Raw genomic sequence first — 20033 nt, 5'->3', positions numbered from 1 at the left:
CACCAGTGGGCCCAGTGCATCTATTTTATAGCAGACGTGCCGCCCTAATTTGATGTGAAAGTAACATCAGGACTGTTGACGTGTTGAGTCGTGAAATTTCTTGCAGTCTTTATCCAACAAAAAAGAGCAGTGGTCTTGGAAGAAGGACAAGATACACCTACTGGAGATTTGTTTCACCAGATGGGTTGGCCTTGTTTGCTCACCCCCTCCTCTTCCTAAATCAGACCAAGCATTCCATTAATCTGTCAAGATTTCAATTAAATACAGATCAGTATTTGGCCAGTGCTTTCAAGAGGCAGGTATTCATCAACTGTCCATAAACTGACCAGAGAATTGATCAATGTTGGAGATCCAGTAAAATGGCGGGATACTTGGGGAGATGTGCATGATGGTTACATTTACACTGTTCTGCCCCATCCCTTGACTGATGTTTGTCTCCTTCCGTTTTTCCAGGTCTGACACCACCTACCACGCCCCCACACAAAGCCAGTCAAGAGAATCCTTTTAAAGCATCGCTCAAAACCAAGTTGTCTTCATGTTCCTCCTCTGCCTTGGCATGCAAAAGAGCCAGGTTGAGTGAGTTGGGCCCCGGCGCTCTGGCTCCGGCCCCAGGTGCCTCAGGCGGGGGCCCCACCAGGAAGGGACCCGAACAGACTGAGCTATATGCCCAGCTGAGCAAAGCATCCACCACCCTACCTTACTCTGCCACCCACCTCACAGCAGGGGGCAGTATTGTGGAGCATTGCAGCACTCGCAACAATAAGCGGTTGGCACCTTGTGGCCACAGTGACCATGATTATTGCCAGGCATCCGCTAATGCAAAGAAGAACGCCTCCGCCAACGCCTCCATAACTGTGACAGCAGCAGCGGAAATGATGGTCACATGTGCCAGTGTTGCCACCGTGCCTGCTGCAGGCATGGCAGAGGACAGGCATGTAGAATGTAAGGACCCAGCTATGCCACTGTCCTGTTCATCACCTTCATTTTCTTGTACACTGTCATCAGCTCCATCCTGTCCTTTGGCTAAGCAGTTCCAGCAGAGATTTTCCTCTGTCAACCAAGAAACAGCGCAGGGTCAGGTGTTTGGGGAGCGGACCCTCATGCCAAACAATCAGAATCCTTCACAAGATGCCACTTCTGAAAAGGACCAGCCACACCCTTCTGCCACCAGCCGCAAGCTCCTGTGTGATCAGGAAATCAGAGCAGAACTCAAAAGGCACTTTGGCCACCCCTTTCAGGCCCTTTATAGCCAGACTGGCCAGGCGAGAGAAGGGGAAGGCTGCAGCAATCTAAACAAGACTGGTGCCCCTCAGTCCTTTAAGGAACCAGAGCATGAGGACTACAGCTCCCAGAGGCTTACTGTTTCAGGCTACATGCACCCAGGGTTCCTGCCCTTCCAAGATGAATTAGAGCTGGGTGAGGGCCGTGAGGGCCGCTTCCTCTATCCATGGGAGGGTACCCCTCTGGAGCTGCACTTTGACTGTCCACCTTGCTCTCCCTCTTGTTCCCCACCATCAAGCTGCTCCCCTTCACGAGGCTCTGTTTCCCCGCCGTCCTCCCTCCTCCTCTCACCCAGCAGACCCTTCTGTTGGGCAAGCAGTGGGTCCCGCTCCCGTTCTCGTTCCTACTCTGGCTCCCGTAGCTCGTCCTCTCACTACCGGAGGCGCTCCCTGTCCAGCTCTCCCGACAGATGCCCCTCCTCCTGGTGAGCTCTCCATCATCTCATGCACAGTCATGCAGTCTAAACAGACATTGGACCTCATGAGAGTTCCAGCTTAATATAAACAACCGTTGTCTTTGTCATTGTCACCGTTTGTGTGGGAAGTAAGAGATCATGGAATCTCACTCATTAATGCCTTGTTGACGAAATGTAGGATCGACTTGCTTTGTTTCAGTCATGTAGATTTTCGGATTTGAAAGAACAGTGGAGTTGTTTCAAACCAAATAGTCTGTGCATGTTTGAGAATCAAACAATACCTGTCCAACTAGGTAGCTCCCCCCTTCTGTCTTATTCGACAAACAGGAAAATCGACTGGTTGAATGGCAAGATCACCCCAAAACAGTATATAGTTAACAAGAAAAGAGAGAACCCCCAAGAGCAAAAAAGAATGCCAAAGGCACTCGAGCAGTATATGTTTTCATCTCTATGCAGGGACTTTTATCTGTCTTCTTAAAGCTCACCCACTCCTCACTCCCTCCCTTGCATGCTCCCATTTTTTCATTGAAGCTGGTGCTATTGTTTTAAACAGCAGCTGTTGTTTTTACTGAGTGGCAAACCCTCCTCTTTTACATCCCCCAGAGATGAAAGACAAATCCAAGCTGTGGGAATGTAGTCTCAAACCACCTCTCAAAAGAGACGCAGATCATCATAGCTGTGTGAGAACTACATTTCCCATGCTTCTCTTTGATCAGAGTCAAGGGGGTTTTCTGGTTGGTTTTTGGTAAAAGAACACAGGCAAGCCATAGTTGCTGAGGAGCACTGTGAAGTGAGTATAATCAGTTTGACGGTAGTAGTTCAGCGAGTGCTGCACAGCGAAGGAGTCAGTTTGTTTGCGTGATTACTGAAAGGTCAATTTCCTCAACAGACCCAATAGAATCACTTTATTCTGTTCAGACCCTTTGCTCAATACCAGCTGGTGGCTAGATGTCCATCTGAAAGTACTGTGTTGCGATTGATTGACCAAACAAGGCATTCATGTAATTATACATCAAATCTCAGCAAATTAATCATCAGAATCTATCTGTTTTGGTCCAGTTTCCAAAGGATTAGGTTCTCAGTCTCGCCAAAGCTGCATTCTCTTTGATTCACCAAGCTGCCCAAACGTTCCTCCTTCCATTATTCAGGTTGTCCTGTTTCAGCAACACTTCAATAATTAAGCATCTCCACAGTCAAGTCACTGCTGCTCTCAGTATTGACCCTTTTCTCATGCAACATGGATAGCAGGTGCTTGTATATACCAGCTCAGATGTGCAAGAAACGTTTTGTCGAGTATCAAGGGGTCTTTCTGTGGTCACCGAGGTTTGAAAATATAGAATTTCTTATGACTGGTTGGTTTTTGTAAAATAAGTATACTCAACAAAAATATAAATGCAACACTTTTGGTTTTGCTCCCATTTTGTATGAGATGAACTCAAAGATCTAAAACTTCTTCCACATACACAATATCACCATTTCCCTCAAATATTGTTCACAAACCAGTCTAAATCTGTGATAGTGAGCACTTCTCCTTTGCTGAGATAATCCATCCCACCTCACAGGTGTGCCATATCAAGATGCTGATTAGACACCATGATTAGTGCACGGGTGTGCCTTAGACTGTCCACAATAAAAGGCCACTCTGAAAGGTGCAGTTTTATCACACAGCACAATGCCACAGATGTCGCAAGATTTGAGGGAGCGTGCAATTGGCATGCTGACAGCAGGAATGTCAACCAGAGCTGTTGCTCGTGTATTGAATGTTCATTTCTCTACCATAAGCCATCTCCAAAGGCGTTTCAGAGAATTTGGCAGTACATCCAACCAGCCTCACAACCGCAGACCACGTGTAACCACACCAGCCCAGGACCTCCACATCCAGCATGTTCACCTCCAAGATCGTCTGAGACCAGCCACTCGGACAGCTGCTGAAACAATCGGTTTGCATAACCAAAGAATTTCTGCACAAACTGTCAGAAACCGTCTCAGGGAAGCTCATCTGCATGCTCATCGTCCTCATCAGGGTCTCGACCTGACTCCAGTTCGTCGTCGTAACCGACTTGAGTGGGCAAATGCTCACATTCGCTGGCGTTTGGCACGTTGGAGAGGTGTTCTCTTCACGGATGATGCGAAGGAGATGTGTTGCACTGCATGAGGCAAATGGTGGTCCCACCAGATACTGACTGGTATCCCCCCCCAATAAAACAAAACTGCACCTTTCAGAGTGCCCTTTTATTGTGGAGTTCATCTCATACAAAATGGGAGCAAAACCAAAAGTGTTGCGTTTATATTTTTGTTGAGTATAGATTTATTTTGCAAACACAAAGTTTCCTGAGTGTTGGAAGTTTGCAGTGGACTCTGGAGATACACACCAACAACAATGCAAGGTGAAAATAATGCAATGCAATGAAATGGTCTGAGAGTGTCAATGCAAAAGGCTACTGATATTTTACTTTGACCTGTTTTGTTTTTTTTTTGCTTTACAGGTCTCGTCACAATACAGATTCAAGCACTTTTCGTTCCAGGACTCGCAAGAGCCCCCACTCTCAGTGTCGATCTCCTCTGAGCCGTAGGCCAAGGTGATTATTTCAACTCTTCGTTTCGCAGTATAGAGCCATTTTGGCCCAATGCTTTAATCACAGCTACTGTCCTAAAATTTAAAAGTCTTTTTGATGATTGGATCAATGCTCAGTTGTGCATTGCTGCATTCATAGTGCCACACCACTGTCCACCCACTGTAGTTTCCAACCGGTTAAATGGTGGGAATTTCAATTGTGGCACCAACCACTATTGTGTAACGAACACACCATAGACCATTGAACACCTGGTCTAAGGATGAATGTGGTGTTCTTCTGTTTGGTCATTAGTGCATCACACAGCAACAAAACTGATTTGAATATGTGTATTAAAGATAAGTAAAAGTAAATATCTGGTGCAGGAGGCATTGCAGGAATAAGGCAGTCAGCTGTTTCAACTCAGGGAGCCTTGTTGTCTATTATCATAAAGGAGCCGCTTGTGCATTGTGAACATTTCCTCACAGACCCATTTGCTTGCCAGAAACCCTGTTAACATTGCCATGTTAACAGAAATGTGGCAGTTTCTAGTGCACCAACACTGAAAGACAATGATAGCTGTTACACATAAAGTGCACCCATGAGTAATTAAGAGGCTAAATACAACCCCTTTTCAACCTGTGCCTCAGTCACATTGGGCCTCATGTATCAATGTTGCACACTTGTGGCGTAAATTTACGGCGTAAACGTGAAATACACCAAAATCACCATGACGTATCAAGCAGTGCGCACCTGCCCATTTCTGGCGTACGCCTGACGTGATCTTGATAAATGCGGCGGGTGGAAACGATCGTAATTATAATAAACACGCCCATAAATATTCAGACTCCGCTTCAGACACACCCTCATTTTACGACATGGAAGTCGGGAAGACGGCAATGAAAAAGAACTCCACCAATCACGACGCGTGCCAATAGAGCGTCAAAAGCCGCCGTCGTATCAATTGTTTTGTAGTATATAATCAATAAAGTGTTACAGTGGTCCCTCATTAATCGCTGGAGTTACGTTCTAAAAAATAGCCTGAAATACGCGAAACCACGACGTAGTCAGCATTATTTTTTACAATTATTATAGACGTTTTAAGGCTATAAAACCCCTCACTACACAGTTTATACACTTTTTCAATCAGGCAACATTTTCTTACTTTTCTCTCGTGTGTAAACACTCTCAAAGTTCAAACCTTAGTAGGAAAATAATACCAAACTGTTTTCAGGCCCAAACATTTGTTTGAGAAATAAAAATAGAACGTTTTCCTATAAATAATTATGATGGCATTTAGAACTAACAAATTAATTTTAACAATCAACGAACAAGGTCGGACACATAAGAAATTATTAATAGTGACTGACCAGTATGTCACAGATCGGGCCTCTGCGTCCTGGCGCTGCGCCTTTTTCCACTCACATCTCGCTGCAGCAGGTGTGTGTTTCCGTGTGACAAACACAGTTATGAGTAATTGTTGGCGCTCTTTTCTCTTCTGGGCAACAAGATTCTTATAAACAGATACGCAGAACACAGAACACTGTATAAAAAAAAAAAGGCATGCAAAATTGGACTAAATACTCCGCGAGACTCCGAGGCCACGACAGGTGAACGGCGTTATAGTGAGGGACCACTGTATTCTCTTTTCACATGTCAATAATTCTTGACATGTGGATATTTGCTCACTCAATTAATAAGACATGCCTAATCTGTCAGATTTCTTTATTTTTAAATGTATTTCTGTATTTATTTTATTGTGACAACCGAATGGAGATGACAAAACCTGGCTGCAGCACGGACGAATTAAGGGAATGACGGAACTACAGTTGTTATTATCAGTTTCATTGTCTAAAACGATCACACCACATGAAGTTAAGCTCAGCGCTGCTCTGGCTCCAGGCTCGAAGTCTGGAGAAAAAGGTGAGCAGCGCTTTCCTTCCTGTCAGCGCTGTGACCACGGATCGTGCTCCATAACAATCCCGCAAAGGCGGGATTTGTATTGATTATTATGTAGTATAATCAGGAAAGTGTTATTTATGTAACATATGCATTGATTTGTATAATGGCACTGTTTATCATGTTGATCTTTTACATTTTTATGTGGATTCCAGCGCTGGTTCATTTTGGTGTATAATTTACACCACATCTCGACCTGGTGTATATTTTCAGTGCAGCGTATGCCAACGACCACATTGATAAATGCCAAGTAGCGCAGCCGTTTTGGCGTACACCCCATATACGCTCAAATATCGGCGTACGCAACGTTGATACATGAGGCCCATTAAGAGCTATGTGATTGTCCTTTTGGGGTCCACTGGCATGTCCCAATCAACTTTCCGCCATTTCTATTAATACATTAGTGTCTGAATGACATCGAGACTTCATTCAGCCACTTTGAGAAACATCTACTTCTTAGCTGTAATCTCCGTCTTCTCTTCAGTTGATCAGTCAGTCACAGCCAATCCTAGAAGCCGGAGAATGGCACATGGTCACTGCCTTCCTGTGCTTACAGTGGCTGTGTCAGTCTGGAATTCTCAGTAAAGGATTTTAGCAATGTGCACATCAGAGATCCTGTTATTGAGGAATTTTATTCATAAGATAATTTATTTGAAAATTCAAGACATCCAGCACACTGGTAAGTGAGATTGCCATGCAGCTCCCAATGGATGGCACTGGGAGAAATATGTGTTGCATAGCACATATTTTATTTATAGACATTTATTACGAGGTCTATTAGAAAAGTATCCGACCTTATTATTTTTTCCAAAACCATATGGATTTGAATCACGTGTGATTACATCAGACATGCTTGAACCCTCGTGGGCATGCGAGAGTTTTTTCACGCCTGTCGGTTACGTCATTCACCTGTGGGCAGTCTTTGAGTGAGGAGTCGTCCACCCGCTCGTCGATTTTTTTCATTGTTTAGGAATGGCTCAGAGACTGTTGCTTTGTTTGATAAAAAATTTTTCAAAACTGTAAGGCACAACTGAGTGGACACCATTCAATAAATTCAGCTGGTTTTCGGTAAAAATTTTAACGGCTGATGAGAGATTTTGGTCTGGTAGTGTCGCTTTAAGGACGGTCCACAGCGCCTGACGGCGATCTGCGCTTCAAGGCGGCAGCGTCTCGCCGTTTCAAGTTGAAAACTTCCACATTTCAGGCTCTGTTGACGCAGTAAGTCGTCAGAGAACAGAGAACTTTCAGAAGAAGTCGGCATGAGGAGTTTATTCGGACATTCCATTGTTAACGGTCATTTTGTAATGAAAGAACGTGCGGGCAGAGTCGCATGTCGTGCTGGACCCGACCGCGGGGGGTCGCGGCAGGAAAAACACCTCCGTTGGAAATCTTAACGGGCAAGTTGGAACATGCCCAAGCTGTTAAACAATTTCTCAGTTACTCACTTGTTGAAAGCCATTAAAAGCCGCCTGAATTTTACAAATGGTTTTCAACACGGAGGTGTTTTTCCTGTCGCGGCGCACACAGATTTGCCGAGTCGTCACGGAAACGACTCCGCGAATTTGCGCGCACGTCTTTCATTAAAAAAATGTCCTTAAACAGTGGAATGTCCGCATAAATTCCTCATGCCAGCCTCTTCTGAATCTTCTCTGTTCTCTCACGATGTCCTGGGTGAATTAAGCCTTAAATTAGGATGTTTTCAGCTCGAAACAGGCCGACGACATCGCCTGGAAGCGCTGCAGGACGTCCCGCTCCGTGGGAAGTCCTTACACCGACAGAAACACCCCATAATCTCTCATCAGCCGTTAAACTTTTCACAGAAAACCAGCTTAATTTCTCGAATAGTGTCCACTCGGATATTCCTCACAGGTCCAGAAAAAATTTTGATAAAGCAACGCGCGCCGTCTCGAGCAGCATGTGAAACAAAGGAATTCAGCCGAGAGGGCGGGACCACATCTCACTCAAGGCCTGCCCACAGGGAAATGACGTCACCGACATGCGTGAAAAAACTCACGCATGCGCACGAGGGTTCAAGCATGATTGGTGTAATCGCATGTCATTCAAATCCATATAGTTAAAAAAAAAATAAAAGGGTCGGTTTATTATCTAAGAGACCTCGTATACATTGATCTAAAGTCTTTTTCATGTATTACATGACGTATGTGACCCAAAGACCCATTTCTAACGGTTTGTCCACATGTATGAAGGTGTATTTTCAGAAAATGTTTGAAGAATTTTTAAAAACACGTTCTATATTTTTAGAACTGGAGCCAAATTCTAACTTTGACACAATTATTGCGAAAAATATATGCCTTGTATTCATAATGCTGTGATTGTTCTGAACATGTTGATGTGCAACACAAGGGCAGGTACATGCAAATTAACTTAAAAGGGGAAATACTGAAGGTATGGTAAAATGACCTGCAGTTGCCAGCCATATAATGACCCAAGACGGTTAACAGTACTGAATCACCTGGTGTTGACTGAAAAATAATATATAATAATCAAAATTGACAAAAAGAAGATGTTGTAGAAATGCAGTGATGGCCACGTTACCATTGTTTTTCTAACTTCTTTTTTACATATAGATGTGTGCCTTTTTATAGATTGTTTTAGTCAGTCAAGGGCCCTATGACATTCAGGGCAGATATGTTTAATTGCTGGTGCGCATTCTTAGCTTACTGATGATGCTCTTGGCTGCAGAATGACATTCAACATTGTGCCTCTGAAGTTTCTTTGAGCTGCTGGTGCAGAGGAGTGCTGGCACAGTCCACCGAGAGAGAGAGAGAATGACACCATTTCACTGCTCCAAGCTGATTTGGCACCCACGTGCTTAATGACACCCGACAAGCCAGAGTCGCTCATCAGTCGAAAACTTAACGGACATGTCTGGGGTGGGGGAGAAAGTTGCACTTTCCTTCTTGATGAAGCCCTAACTAAGCAGAAAGTAATGACATGTGAAGTTGTGCTGACAGTTGCAGCTGCCTGGCTCCCCGACCGCGCTGCTCGCCGGCACTCCTGCGGGCCTATCCAGCGGGCACTGTAATCATAACGATGACGAAGAGGCATCTTATTAACATGTCCATTTCTTTTGGCAACCTCGCCTTCTCAGCCGTCAGTGGTGAGAAAATGGCGGGGACAACTCCTTGGTGATTAGTGGCTGTTGTTTTTAATAGGCATCAACGGAAAGGGCGACTGTAGAAGGCGAGCAAGGACATTGATGTCACATGCTTCTTTTTCACCACAGGTATGACAGCTACGAGGAGTACCAGCATGAAAGGCTGAAGAGGGAGGAATACCGGCAGGACTACGAGAAGCGGGAGTTTGAAAAGGCCGAGCAGAGAGAAAGGCAAAGACAAAAAGCAGTAGTAAGTGAAACCGCCTACGTCTCTCCAGTGATAATGCTTTCACCGACTTTTCTCTGCGTGGCTATATGTGATTGAGAGAACGCGAACCTTGAGTTTTGCTTCTCATCGTGAGACAGCTCACTCAAGGTATTCCAAGAACTGGCATTACATTGGTCACGCAAACATACCCTTGTGAAATCAAAAAAATCCTACAAAGTGCGCCCAACCTCTACCAACTGAAATATTATCAGTTATCCCTGTAACATCTTTGTGACATCATAAAGCAAGAATGCAATTCCTTACAATGTTAAATAAATTGATGACAAAAAGAAACACCAATGGATCACCACCCAAGTTGCTCAAACTCTTTCCCGACTCAGCATCTCACTCTTTCATTAAAATTTTAACATAATCCGGAACCCACTTGACAAGTTTTTGCCATCTGAATGATTTGGTCAACCTCAGTAACCTTCACTCTCTTTTCTTACTTGGCGCAGCTGATAATCACTTCAACAATAGAGTATCTTTTTTGCTTTTATTGCCACTCTACTGTGTACTTTTGTACTGGTGACTATGATAAGGCATGAATAGCTATGAATGTCCTTTCTAACTGGATAAATGGACATATTACCTTTTGAAGGCTTTGCTGTTTGTCTGCCTGCACTTGGACAGTGCTGATTGTTGTAACTAATTAACTGTTGCTGTTATCCTGCTTTTGCAAGTTTAAAATTTTAAACAAATGGCAGTAAACCATTAATCGTTGAATGTCACTTACATGTGGATGCAATTATCATATTGTCAACACATCAAATCGAGCAAAAGGACTGGGAAAAGTTTGATACTGTGTGGTCTCGACCCGGATTTCTGATTTGGGCACCTATCAAGCAACCATTTACAAGTTTGAAGTCCTTTGCTTAATGAGTAAGGGAGGGTAAAAAATGTTTGTCATCAGTTTATTTATGCTCCTATCCTCACCTGTGGCCATGTTCTTTGGGTGGTTACTGCAATCCTTGATACCCTACATTCTTTTCTTGAGTATCCGGGCTTACACTCAGGTACAAGGCTAGAAGTATGCATATCCAGGAGGGACTTGGTGTCGAACCATCCAACTGGGAGGAGGACCTGGGGAAGACCCAGGACGCGCTGGAGGGATTACATCTCCCAACAGGACTGGGAACACCTAGGGATCTCCTAGGAGAGAGGGCCTGGCCGAGGATAGGAAAAAGTGGAATGAGCTAGTTCATCTTTGGCCACTGCGACTCCGAGCCAGATAAAAGAGAATGAAGGAATGACTGAATGAATGAACATGAGGCAGGTGTTGGAGATTCAAGATAGCCTCTCGTTTTCTTCATTTTTGTTTTAGCAATTTATGTCAGATCCTGTTTGCACATGCACAGTTTCCACCGTGCACACAAACTCTCACATACACATGACTTAGAATGAGGCAGCCTCCTGCCCAGCGGCACGTGCCACAATGTTTCACCTGGAAGAATGCATGCAAAGTGAATTCCTGAAAGATTCAGGCGACAGGCCCTTTCTCTTTATCTCCGGGTTGTGTATTTTTAACGTCTCCGTCATGTGGAAACACTGTTGACTCTTATTAATCACGCCACAGGCGATAAATGTTAAAATAGTGGCAAACTGAAACTATAAGCCCAAGATGGGACGCTGGGGAAAGACGAAATGGCCACTGATCCTTTTATCTGTATCTATTTCGGAATTCAGCCTGATGCGGTGAATATCACATTTCTCCCCCATTTGGATTCCCCTTGTCTCAGTGTGAAATTACTCAGGTTTCCAGCAGGGTAACGCCGCTACCTCCTGTTGATAGCGCACATTAAATGATGCAATAATGCAAGCGCAGCTTGGCATGCATACATTCTTGGAGCTAGCGAGACAAACAATTACGAGCAGTGAAGCTAAAGCTGTCAAACAAGGTTTGGGATGGGAAAGCGTCTCCTTCAGTCTGAGTGTTTCTCTTGCTCCTTGTCGGTGCCTCGTACCCTCACACATCTGCATTGGTGCCGCCCTTGGGGTGCCATCAAGAAAACACAGCCTATTTATCAGTTGTCAGCAAGTCAACGCCTAATTCAGCAAATATTTTTTGCCTTGCAAACAGTGCAGAAGATTTAAAGGCAACCCAAAAAGCATAACAGTGTCTGTAGTTAATCTTTGTAGTATTTTCTCGACTATTCAATCAAATGTTAAAGAACCAAAAGTGAACTACAAGTTTGGCACCAGGCAACTGATTTACATGTGTTAGCTGTACCCTCAAGACCTTTCAAAGTTTCACGTCTCGGTGGATTTGCCCCGGTAATGGCAAGTAAATGAATGACTAAATAAATAATACTCACGGTACTCTGTGTAGCCCCAGGCTTTTGCTGTATAATGTGATTAGCAGAGGCAATTAAATGACACAAAAGTTATATTAGTTGCGGCATGGTGCAGTTTACTCTGAAGTTATTCTGCTATAACCCCACATCCTCCAAGCTTCAAGGAAATCTATATTTTTTACCCTATGGATCAGCTGCTCCTACCGTTCCATCTGTCTTAGATAAGAAGACCTTTAAATAATCAACAGGACTCAGATAGCAGCCTTGTCTGTTTTTTAAGTTTGGGAAAACAAGAAAAAGGCATTAATGTTAAGTGTGCAAAGCTGAGTCACTCCAAACTTTATTTTTAGACCCCATAAAAGAAGCACCAGCCCCCAACTTAAGAAATGGCATCATTTGATAAAAATCACTCTGCCGCCGGCACAGGGAGAAAGAGGAATTGTAGTGCCAAAGTAGACTGAAGGCACTTCCAAACTGAAACTCTATCAGATAAGAAGAAGCAAACTGAACCAATCACAGAGGAACATAAGAGGGACAAAAGATGAAAAGGGGGGGCGGGGGGAGCACTGAGTCACACAGGAGTGATCAAGAGTAATTCATTAGTCCTCTGTGAAGAGGAAAGTAAAATCAGGCTTATTATCTACTTCTCCTGCTCTGTTTTTCTTCGTAACAATCAGGAGGAGAGGCGGGTGGTGTACGTGGGGCGACTGAGGTCCGACTGCACCCGGACAGAGTTGAAGCGCCGCTTTGAAGTCTTTGGCGAGATTGAAGAATGTGCAGTGAACTTAAGGGACGACGGGTAAGACCGCACCACTCCGAACCATAGTTACATACTAGAGTAAGGGGATCTGATTTTTTTTTCCCCCCGTTATTGCTTGGCCCTTTTTGTACATCACAGGGCAATAATTGCCAATCTGTTGAGAGTCTTTGTACAGTGTGTGTATATAGTTGTGAGACTTGCACACTAACCAGTAACTTAAGGGAATGACTGGTTGTCTTTGGGAGCAGGTCTCTCTGGGGAACACTTGAGTAATGGCTGTAGGTCAAATGACTGGTTACATAGGGGGATCCAGATAAAGGGGACTACTGTACTTTTTGCATTTTGAGGGGACATCAGTTACAACATTGCCATGTGGTGCATGTTACTGACCATGATCCAGCGTGCAGACTCCTCAGTAGTAAGGACCTTACCAACTGGACAAGGCCAAAGGCATTCACATGGATCAACTGGGTGAGGTGATCCATGGATGGACCACTCTACTGGCTGGGTTATTGAGAATTGGAACCCAACATAGTCTTGTAGGATGGTGGAGGAAGAAATGCACAACACCAATGCATGCTCCTATACCTCCCCAAAATCAGCACCACGATCCCTTCAGCACTGTATAGTTTACCTTGGACATTTATTTGAGCCTGCAGATTGTCTGGATAAATATGAAACATTTTCCTATCTGTTAAATTTGGCAATCCCAAGAAAACTTTTTGTTTGCTCTCAGTTTGTTAGTTTTTGTATCTACACATCTCCAAATGTCCACATTTAAAGCTGCCCCTATATACAGTGCATCTGGAAAGTATTCACAGCATTTCACTTTTTCCACGTTTTACAGCCTTATTCCAAAATGGATGAAATTCATTTATTTCCTCAGACGTCTACACACAATACCCCATAATGACTATGCGAAAAGGTTTTTTGGAAGTTTTTACAAATTTATTAAAAAATAAACAAACCTAATAAATTACATGTACATAAGTATTCCCAGCCTTTGCCATGAAGCTCAAAACTGAGCTCAGGTGCATCACATTTTTCCACTGATCATCCTTGAGATGTTTCTACAGCTTAATTGCAGTCCACCTGGGGTAAATTCATTTGATTGGATATGATTTGGAAAGGCACACACCTGTCTACATATAAGGTCCCACAGTTGACAGTGAATGTCAGGGTACAAACCAAGCATGAAGTCAAAGGAATTGTCTGTAGACTTCTGAGACAGGATTGTCATGAGGCACAAATCTGGAGAAGGGTACAGAAACATTTCTGCTGCTTTGAAGGTCCCAAAGAGCACAGTGGGCTCCATCATCTGTAAATGGAAGACGTTTGGATCCACAAGGACTCTTCTAGAGCTGGCTGCCTGTTTAAACTGAGCAATTGGGGGAGAAGGGTCTTCATCAGGGATGTGACCAAGAATTCGATGGTCACTCTGTCAGAGCTCCAGCATTCCTCTGTGGAGAGATGAGAACCTTCCAGAAGGACAACTATCTCTGCATCCATCCACCAATCAGGCCTGTGTGGTAGAGTGGCCAGACGGAAGCCACTCATAAGTAAAAGGCACATGGCAGCCCGTCTGGAGTTTGCCAGATGCCACCTGAAGGACTCTCAGACCATGATAAACAAAATTCTCTGGTCTGCTGAGACATGTTGAACATTTTGCCATGAATGCCAGGTGTCGTGTTTGGAGGAACCATGCACCATCCCTGCAGTGAAGCATGGTGGTGGTAGCATCATGCTGTGGGGATGTTTTTCAGCAGCAGAAACTGAGAGACTAGTCAGGATTGAGGGAAAGAGGAATGCAGCAATGTACAGAGACATCCTGGATCTTTCAGCAGGACAGTGACCCAAAGCAGACAGCCAAGATATCAATGAGTGGCTTTAGGTCAACTCTGTGAATGTCCTTGAGTAGCCCAGCCAGAGCCCAGACCTGAATCTGATTGAACATCTCTGGAACGATCTGAAAATGACTGTGCACCGACACTCCACATCCAACCTGATGGAGCTTGAGAGGTGCTGCAAAGAGGAAGGACAGACCTAACCAAAGATAGATGCACCAAGCTTGTGGCATCATATTCAAGAAGACTTGAGGCCATAATTGCTGCCAAAGGTGCATCAACAAAGTACTGAGCAAAGTGTGTCATTATGGGGTGTTGTGATTACAGTTTTGAGGAAAAAAAAATGAATTTCATCCATTTTGGAATAAAGCTGTAACATAACAAAATGTGGAAAGAGTGAAGCGCGGTGAAAACATTCTGGATGCACTGTAGTTGTTGTTGCCCCACAGCAACACTCTGACGTATCATTTCCTATTCTTGGCCAGGGACAATTTTGGCTTCATCATGTACCGGTACCCTTGTGATGCCTTTGCCGCCCTTGAGAACGGACACACCTTACGGAGATCAAATGAGCCTCAGTTCGAGCTGTGCTTTGGCGGACAAAAGCAGTTCTGCAAATCACATTACACAGACTTGGGTAAGTGCAGCTCTTTTGTTGTTCAATCTATCAGCCCCCCGTGGTCATGTTGTATTTGTGTAGCGGGGGATTGTCAGTGAAAACAGGAGAATGAGGGTTGGGAACAAGATGTCAAAATAAATAGATAAATAAATAAAACATAGCTTGAGTGATGCTTTTTGAGTAAAATAGAACATCTCTGCAGTGGTAACAATATGAACAATTCCTGAATGTGACAACTGGGCTTCCATAGCTCAGTAGGGCAACAAGAGTTCAGGGTTCAGTCTGTGAACATGCTGAAAAAAGGACTTCTTTACCACAGACTATATATATACAGATTATATATACACCTCTCCCATCGGTTTTCTGTAGAAAGCTGGAAAAGCCGTTTTGAAGCTCAAAAAGTGCTGCCCTGGTTGTTGCCATGTTGCCAGTTCTTACCCTGCATCCTTGCTAACCCATAAATGAATAAAGTCGTCGAGTGTTGGCAAAAGCCTGCGTGGCAATGAAGACTCATGAACACTCATCTCCCATCTCAGTCACCAAATGCACCAAACAGGCTAACCTTGGTTCAGCTGTTTCTCAAATCATATTTTGCTGACTGGGTGGATGATTTTCAGAATACGTAGCTTTGGTGTGGGCATTAAAATTCATGTAATTGTGGATTAACTGGAACCGACATCATCAAGCTTCTGATAGCTGCTAAAAGTAGTGGCGTTATTAGCATAGAAAATTAAATATTTACATTTCTCTTTATGTAATACTGGCACAAATGATCCATTAGGGGAATTAAACACACAACAAGCCATATTATTACAGATATTTGTAATAAAATGTTATGAAAGAAAAGACGAATCCTTGCACAATAATGAGCCACACATACCGGCCTCTGTGCTACTAGAACTGTGACCTTGGTTCACAGCGTCACACAGTAATAGTCAAAGTGACCAATCCCTAATTATGCATAACTTTAAACCTTAAATGTCTTAAACTAAGGAGTTATTTTAAAAAAAATCACCCTGTGCAGTTGTCATGGAGAGGGAAACTAACCCTAGTGACAAAAAAGCTTTTTTTAAACACTTGGCTATAAAAAAGTTCATTTGGGCTGTAAAGCAGGGGATTTTAACATGTGCTTCTATGGCAGTCTGCTCCCTTTGGGGGCCAGCCTCAAACAGCCAGTCAAGATATGATTGGGACAAGAATTTAGGGAGGAGATGACTGGAGAAAGTCAGGTTTCGCCTCTTATTGACTGTTTCTTTTGGACTAGTATGTGTCAGGGCAAATCTGCCCCCTAGTGGATGTACTTTGAACATTTCTGTGACATGTAACATATGCAGAAACGTACTTTAAATCAAACTGTTAAATTTAAATAAGCATCCAGACTGCAAAAGTATGTTCAACACTGCCAAAACCACTAGGGGGCAGATTTGTACTGGCTTGTCCTGGTCGTAAAGCAAAATACTGCGTCTTCTATGTTTGTTACTACATCTCAATATTGTGGAAATGAGTAACATATTCACATTTACAAGCATTCTCCACATTTGTGTTTAACTGGGGCAGTTGTTCCACAATCATTGACTGAAAGTGAGTTCCTGAATGCATCATTTTAGTCACTGATGCAGGTATAGGTCAGCTGATCCATTTGATTAATATCCAATGTGTCAGTAAAATGCAGCATCCTGCCTGTGAAAAGATGCTCTGTTTTGGATAGGTGAATAATTTTTTCTTCCTCTGTATTTATAGCATAGTGATGAAAATGGCAATAATTGAGCAGGCATACAGAAAATTAAAGGGAAAGTGCTCTATTATGTCAAATTATGCACAATCTCAGAAGGTGAATCACTAAGATGGGTATTGACTTTGTATCTGCACCGAATTTTCTTCCTACATGGATCCAGCAGCTGCATGCGAGGTCAGCAATGTATAATGCAGGTGGGTCAAAGGGTCACTGGAAAGCAAGAGAGCACCTTCTTCAATAAATGAAGCAGTCACGATACGTTTTCAAAGGAAATGCTCAAAGCCATCAGGTTTGAAAGAGAGGACAGGATGAGAAATTGGCATACAGAGTAACAGTTGCTAAAACTAAAGCCTTAAGGATGCACATTATACTGAGATTGACAAATCAGTCTACTGAAATGGAAAGTCTTCCATTTGACTGGCTCTCTGTCAGAAACCAGCTATTTTGCTTTTGCTTATTCTGATAGCGTATAGCATAGACAATTATAAAAAAAAGCATTCTGTCCAATGCTAGTCATCTTTCTCATTAGTCTGTCTTGTGCGGCTCTAGTCCTTTTTTATTTTATTTTTTTTCTTCCTTTTTTGGAGATACTGTCCATTAGTTTAAAATGGAACACAGAGATATTTTTTATCCCTCAAGGTGCGCAACGTGACACAATCCACCCTTCGGCCATTGCATTAGATCATGACTGGCGTCTCCAAGCTGCTGTGGTCATTTCCATTTCTCAAAGCCTTTGGAGCATGCTGCTGGGCCCTCCGGGAGCGCCATTTGTGAATCTGACTGTTGTCAGAGATAAGATACGATCACATCTATCACTAAAAATAGGATATGGAGACAGACACATCCATGGCCACCGTCCCCATGCATTTTTTTAACCCCCTCACTATTGGCATGTTTGGACATTCTTGCTAAGATGTGATTTTATTTTATTTTTTCCCCCCTTATTTTTTCATACTGTTACCCATTTTTAAAAATATATTTATGTTTCTCATTGTCTTTCAAGTACTAAGCACAATATAAAATTTCAAGTTAGTGTAGCAGTCACCTGAAGAATTGGCAAAATTTGGTGACAGTGATTTCTTGCTCATCCTGAGGGGCTATTGCCAGTAGGGGAACTTCCCACTAGTCCCTATGGTCCACTCTAGTTCTAAGCAGAGCCTTTTGTAGTTGTTCTTACATTTATGGTACGCTATATGTTGCACTAAAGTAGGTTAAGTAATGTTACAAAAGTGTGACAATTAAAAAAGTTATGGTGAATTACCATTATTGTGTGATTTTCAATTCAACAGATTTATAGACAGTAGTACAATAAAAGGTGATTAATGGTCTATGTCAACAGAATAATTGTTTTATATTTGTAAATTGAACAAAACTGGATCTGATTTGTTAGCTATTTGAAAGTATTGAACTTTAAAATCAGTTTGAGGTTGTAATGTACACCATCAAATAATATAAAGAGGTTAGGATGGGTGGACCCTTGGACCAATGGACCCTAGAACTGGTAGACCCTCCCCACCAGTAGTGAGGCAATAGTCAGATACAAAATGCCATAGCTGAAATTATATGTTATTTCACAAAACCATAAAGTGGATAGCAGTCAAATGTGATGAAATGAACATGCTAATAGAATACATATTTGTGTAAAAACAAACAAAAACTTGCTCAAGCTTATTTTCAAGCCAGCTAACTAGCTTGGTGAGCCATTGTACTAACTGAGCTAGGGTTGTTAGCTTGATGTTTGGCTAGGTATCTACTTGAATAATAAGTTACTTGCTACATTAAGGAAATGTTTGTGCTGTTTTAGTCATTGTGAAACATGAATACAAATTATTTTAATGTTTGTTTGTTTTGGGGGGGTGCTGGTTATACTCAAGTAGAGCAGAATTGTATAAAAATGAAATTGTGTCAAGGCTAGCTTCTATATATGATTGTGGTACCCTCGAATTTTGCGGAAACTCTTGTCTTAAATGATTTGCTGTCAACAGGTTGCGTTTACTGAAAAGCTCATTTGAAATGTTGATCTTTTTTGTGTGTTCTGCTCAGTACACCTATTTTTTTTGTAGTTGCGCTAATGAGTGGACAAGCAGAGTCGGGGATGGTGGCGAGCATAGATTTGAAACTCCTCATTGCATTTTATTTTGGGAAACACGATATATATTGTTGGAAAGCGGTATATCAATATACATTTTCCATTTTTATCCACACAATTCTACAATTTTAGTAACAATACATTCCAAGATTGGATGATATTTTTTGACAGCCTTTACAATGCTTCTGGAACCTCAATTTCCCTGAGGGAGTCTTCCCAAGGGATCAGTAAAGTTCTGTCTAATCTCATCTAATCTAATTTAAAAACAGAATTGTTTTCTGTCACAGATGTGCTATCACTGACAGAACTGACACCAGGTTGACTTTGTGCCAGCTGCTGTTAAGCTCCAATAATTATATTTTTTGTTCATGTAATTCTGTTCTATTAACATAAAAAAAGATCCACATATGAAACAGCAACAGCAGTTCATATACAGGATCCTTCTCCATACACATTTATGCTATTTTTGTGGCATAAACCACAATGATGTTGCTTTGTTTACATTGAATGACGTCAATTCAATTTCATTCCTCAGCCAAGATGCCGGCTTGCGCGACAAGTATGGGCTGTTTGATTGAACGATGGTGTAAGGTAGATTTGAATATTGCACCATATTAATAGGAGACAAACTGCACTGGACTTAAGACCAGGTTCTTGTTGGTCTCTGGTGCTTTCGCTTTCGGCTGCCTCATTTTAAGACCGACACACACATATGGGCACACAGATGAGCCTGAGTGGACTTATGTCAAGAATGCTTGTGCTGGGTGGGGAAAAGACAACTGTGGGACAGTTGTGCTGCAGTGTGCGCTAGTTTGCATTGGTGGAAGGCGTGGTCCCAGATGTTCTGTGCACTGGGAATACTAAAGAAATTTTTAAATGTTTCAATAATTCTTGCCTTTCTTGAACTCTGACCATATTCGCCCCTTTTCAGACTCCCATTCTGATGACTTCGATCCTGCCTCCACAAAAAGCAAGTACGACTCGATGGATTTTGACAGCTTGCTGAGGGAGGCTCAGCGCAGCCTGAGTAGGTAACCAGTTCAGTGGCGCCTGCTGTCTGTCACAAAGAGGAACTTCTGATACCTCACTGTTGTTTGTC

At 42.9% G+C, this 20033-nt stretch overlaps 1 protein-coding gene across 2 annotated transcripts in view; it reads left to right on the top strand.

The window, feature by feature from the left end:
- ppargc1a (peroxisome proliferator-activated receptor gamma, coactivator 1 alpha) overlaps nt 1-20033 on the top strand; it is a 54705-nt gene extending 34672 nt beyond the window's left edge. For both annotated transcript variants that reach the window (XM_034164168.1, XM_034164167.1), the window contains 6 exons: nt 454-1705; nt 4183-4275; nt 9455-9575; nt 12565-12686; nt 14977-15128; nt 19866-20033. In XM_034164168.1, coding sequence (XP_034020059.1) covers nt 454-1705; nt 4183-4275; nt 9455-9575; nt 12565-12686; nt 14977-15128; nt 19866-19969 — 1844 coding nt within the window. In that variant the 3' untranslated portion in view covers nt 19970-20033. The remainder of the gene's footprint in view (nt 1-453; nt 1706-4182; nt 4276-9454; nt 9576-12564; nt 12687-14976; nt 15129-19865) is intronic.

This window comes from Thalassophryne amazonica, chromosome 23 (assembly GCF_902500255.1).
Source record: "Thalassophryne amazonica chromosome 23, fThaAma1.1, whole genome shotgun sequence".
NCBI classification, from domain to species: domain Eukaryota; kingdom Metazoa; phylum Chordata; class Actinopteri; order Batrachoidiformes; family Batrachoididae; genus Thalassophryne; species Thalassophryne amazonica.
The sequence above is the reverse complement of the archived record's forward strand: the minus strand, read 5'-3'. Positions and strand labels throughout refer to the sequence as shown.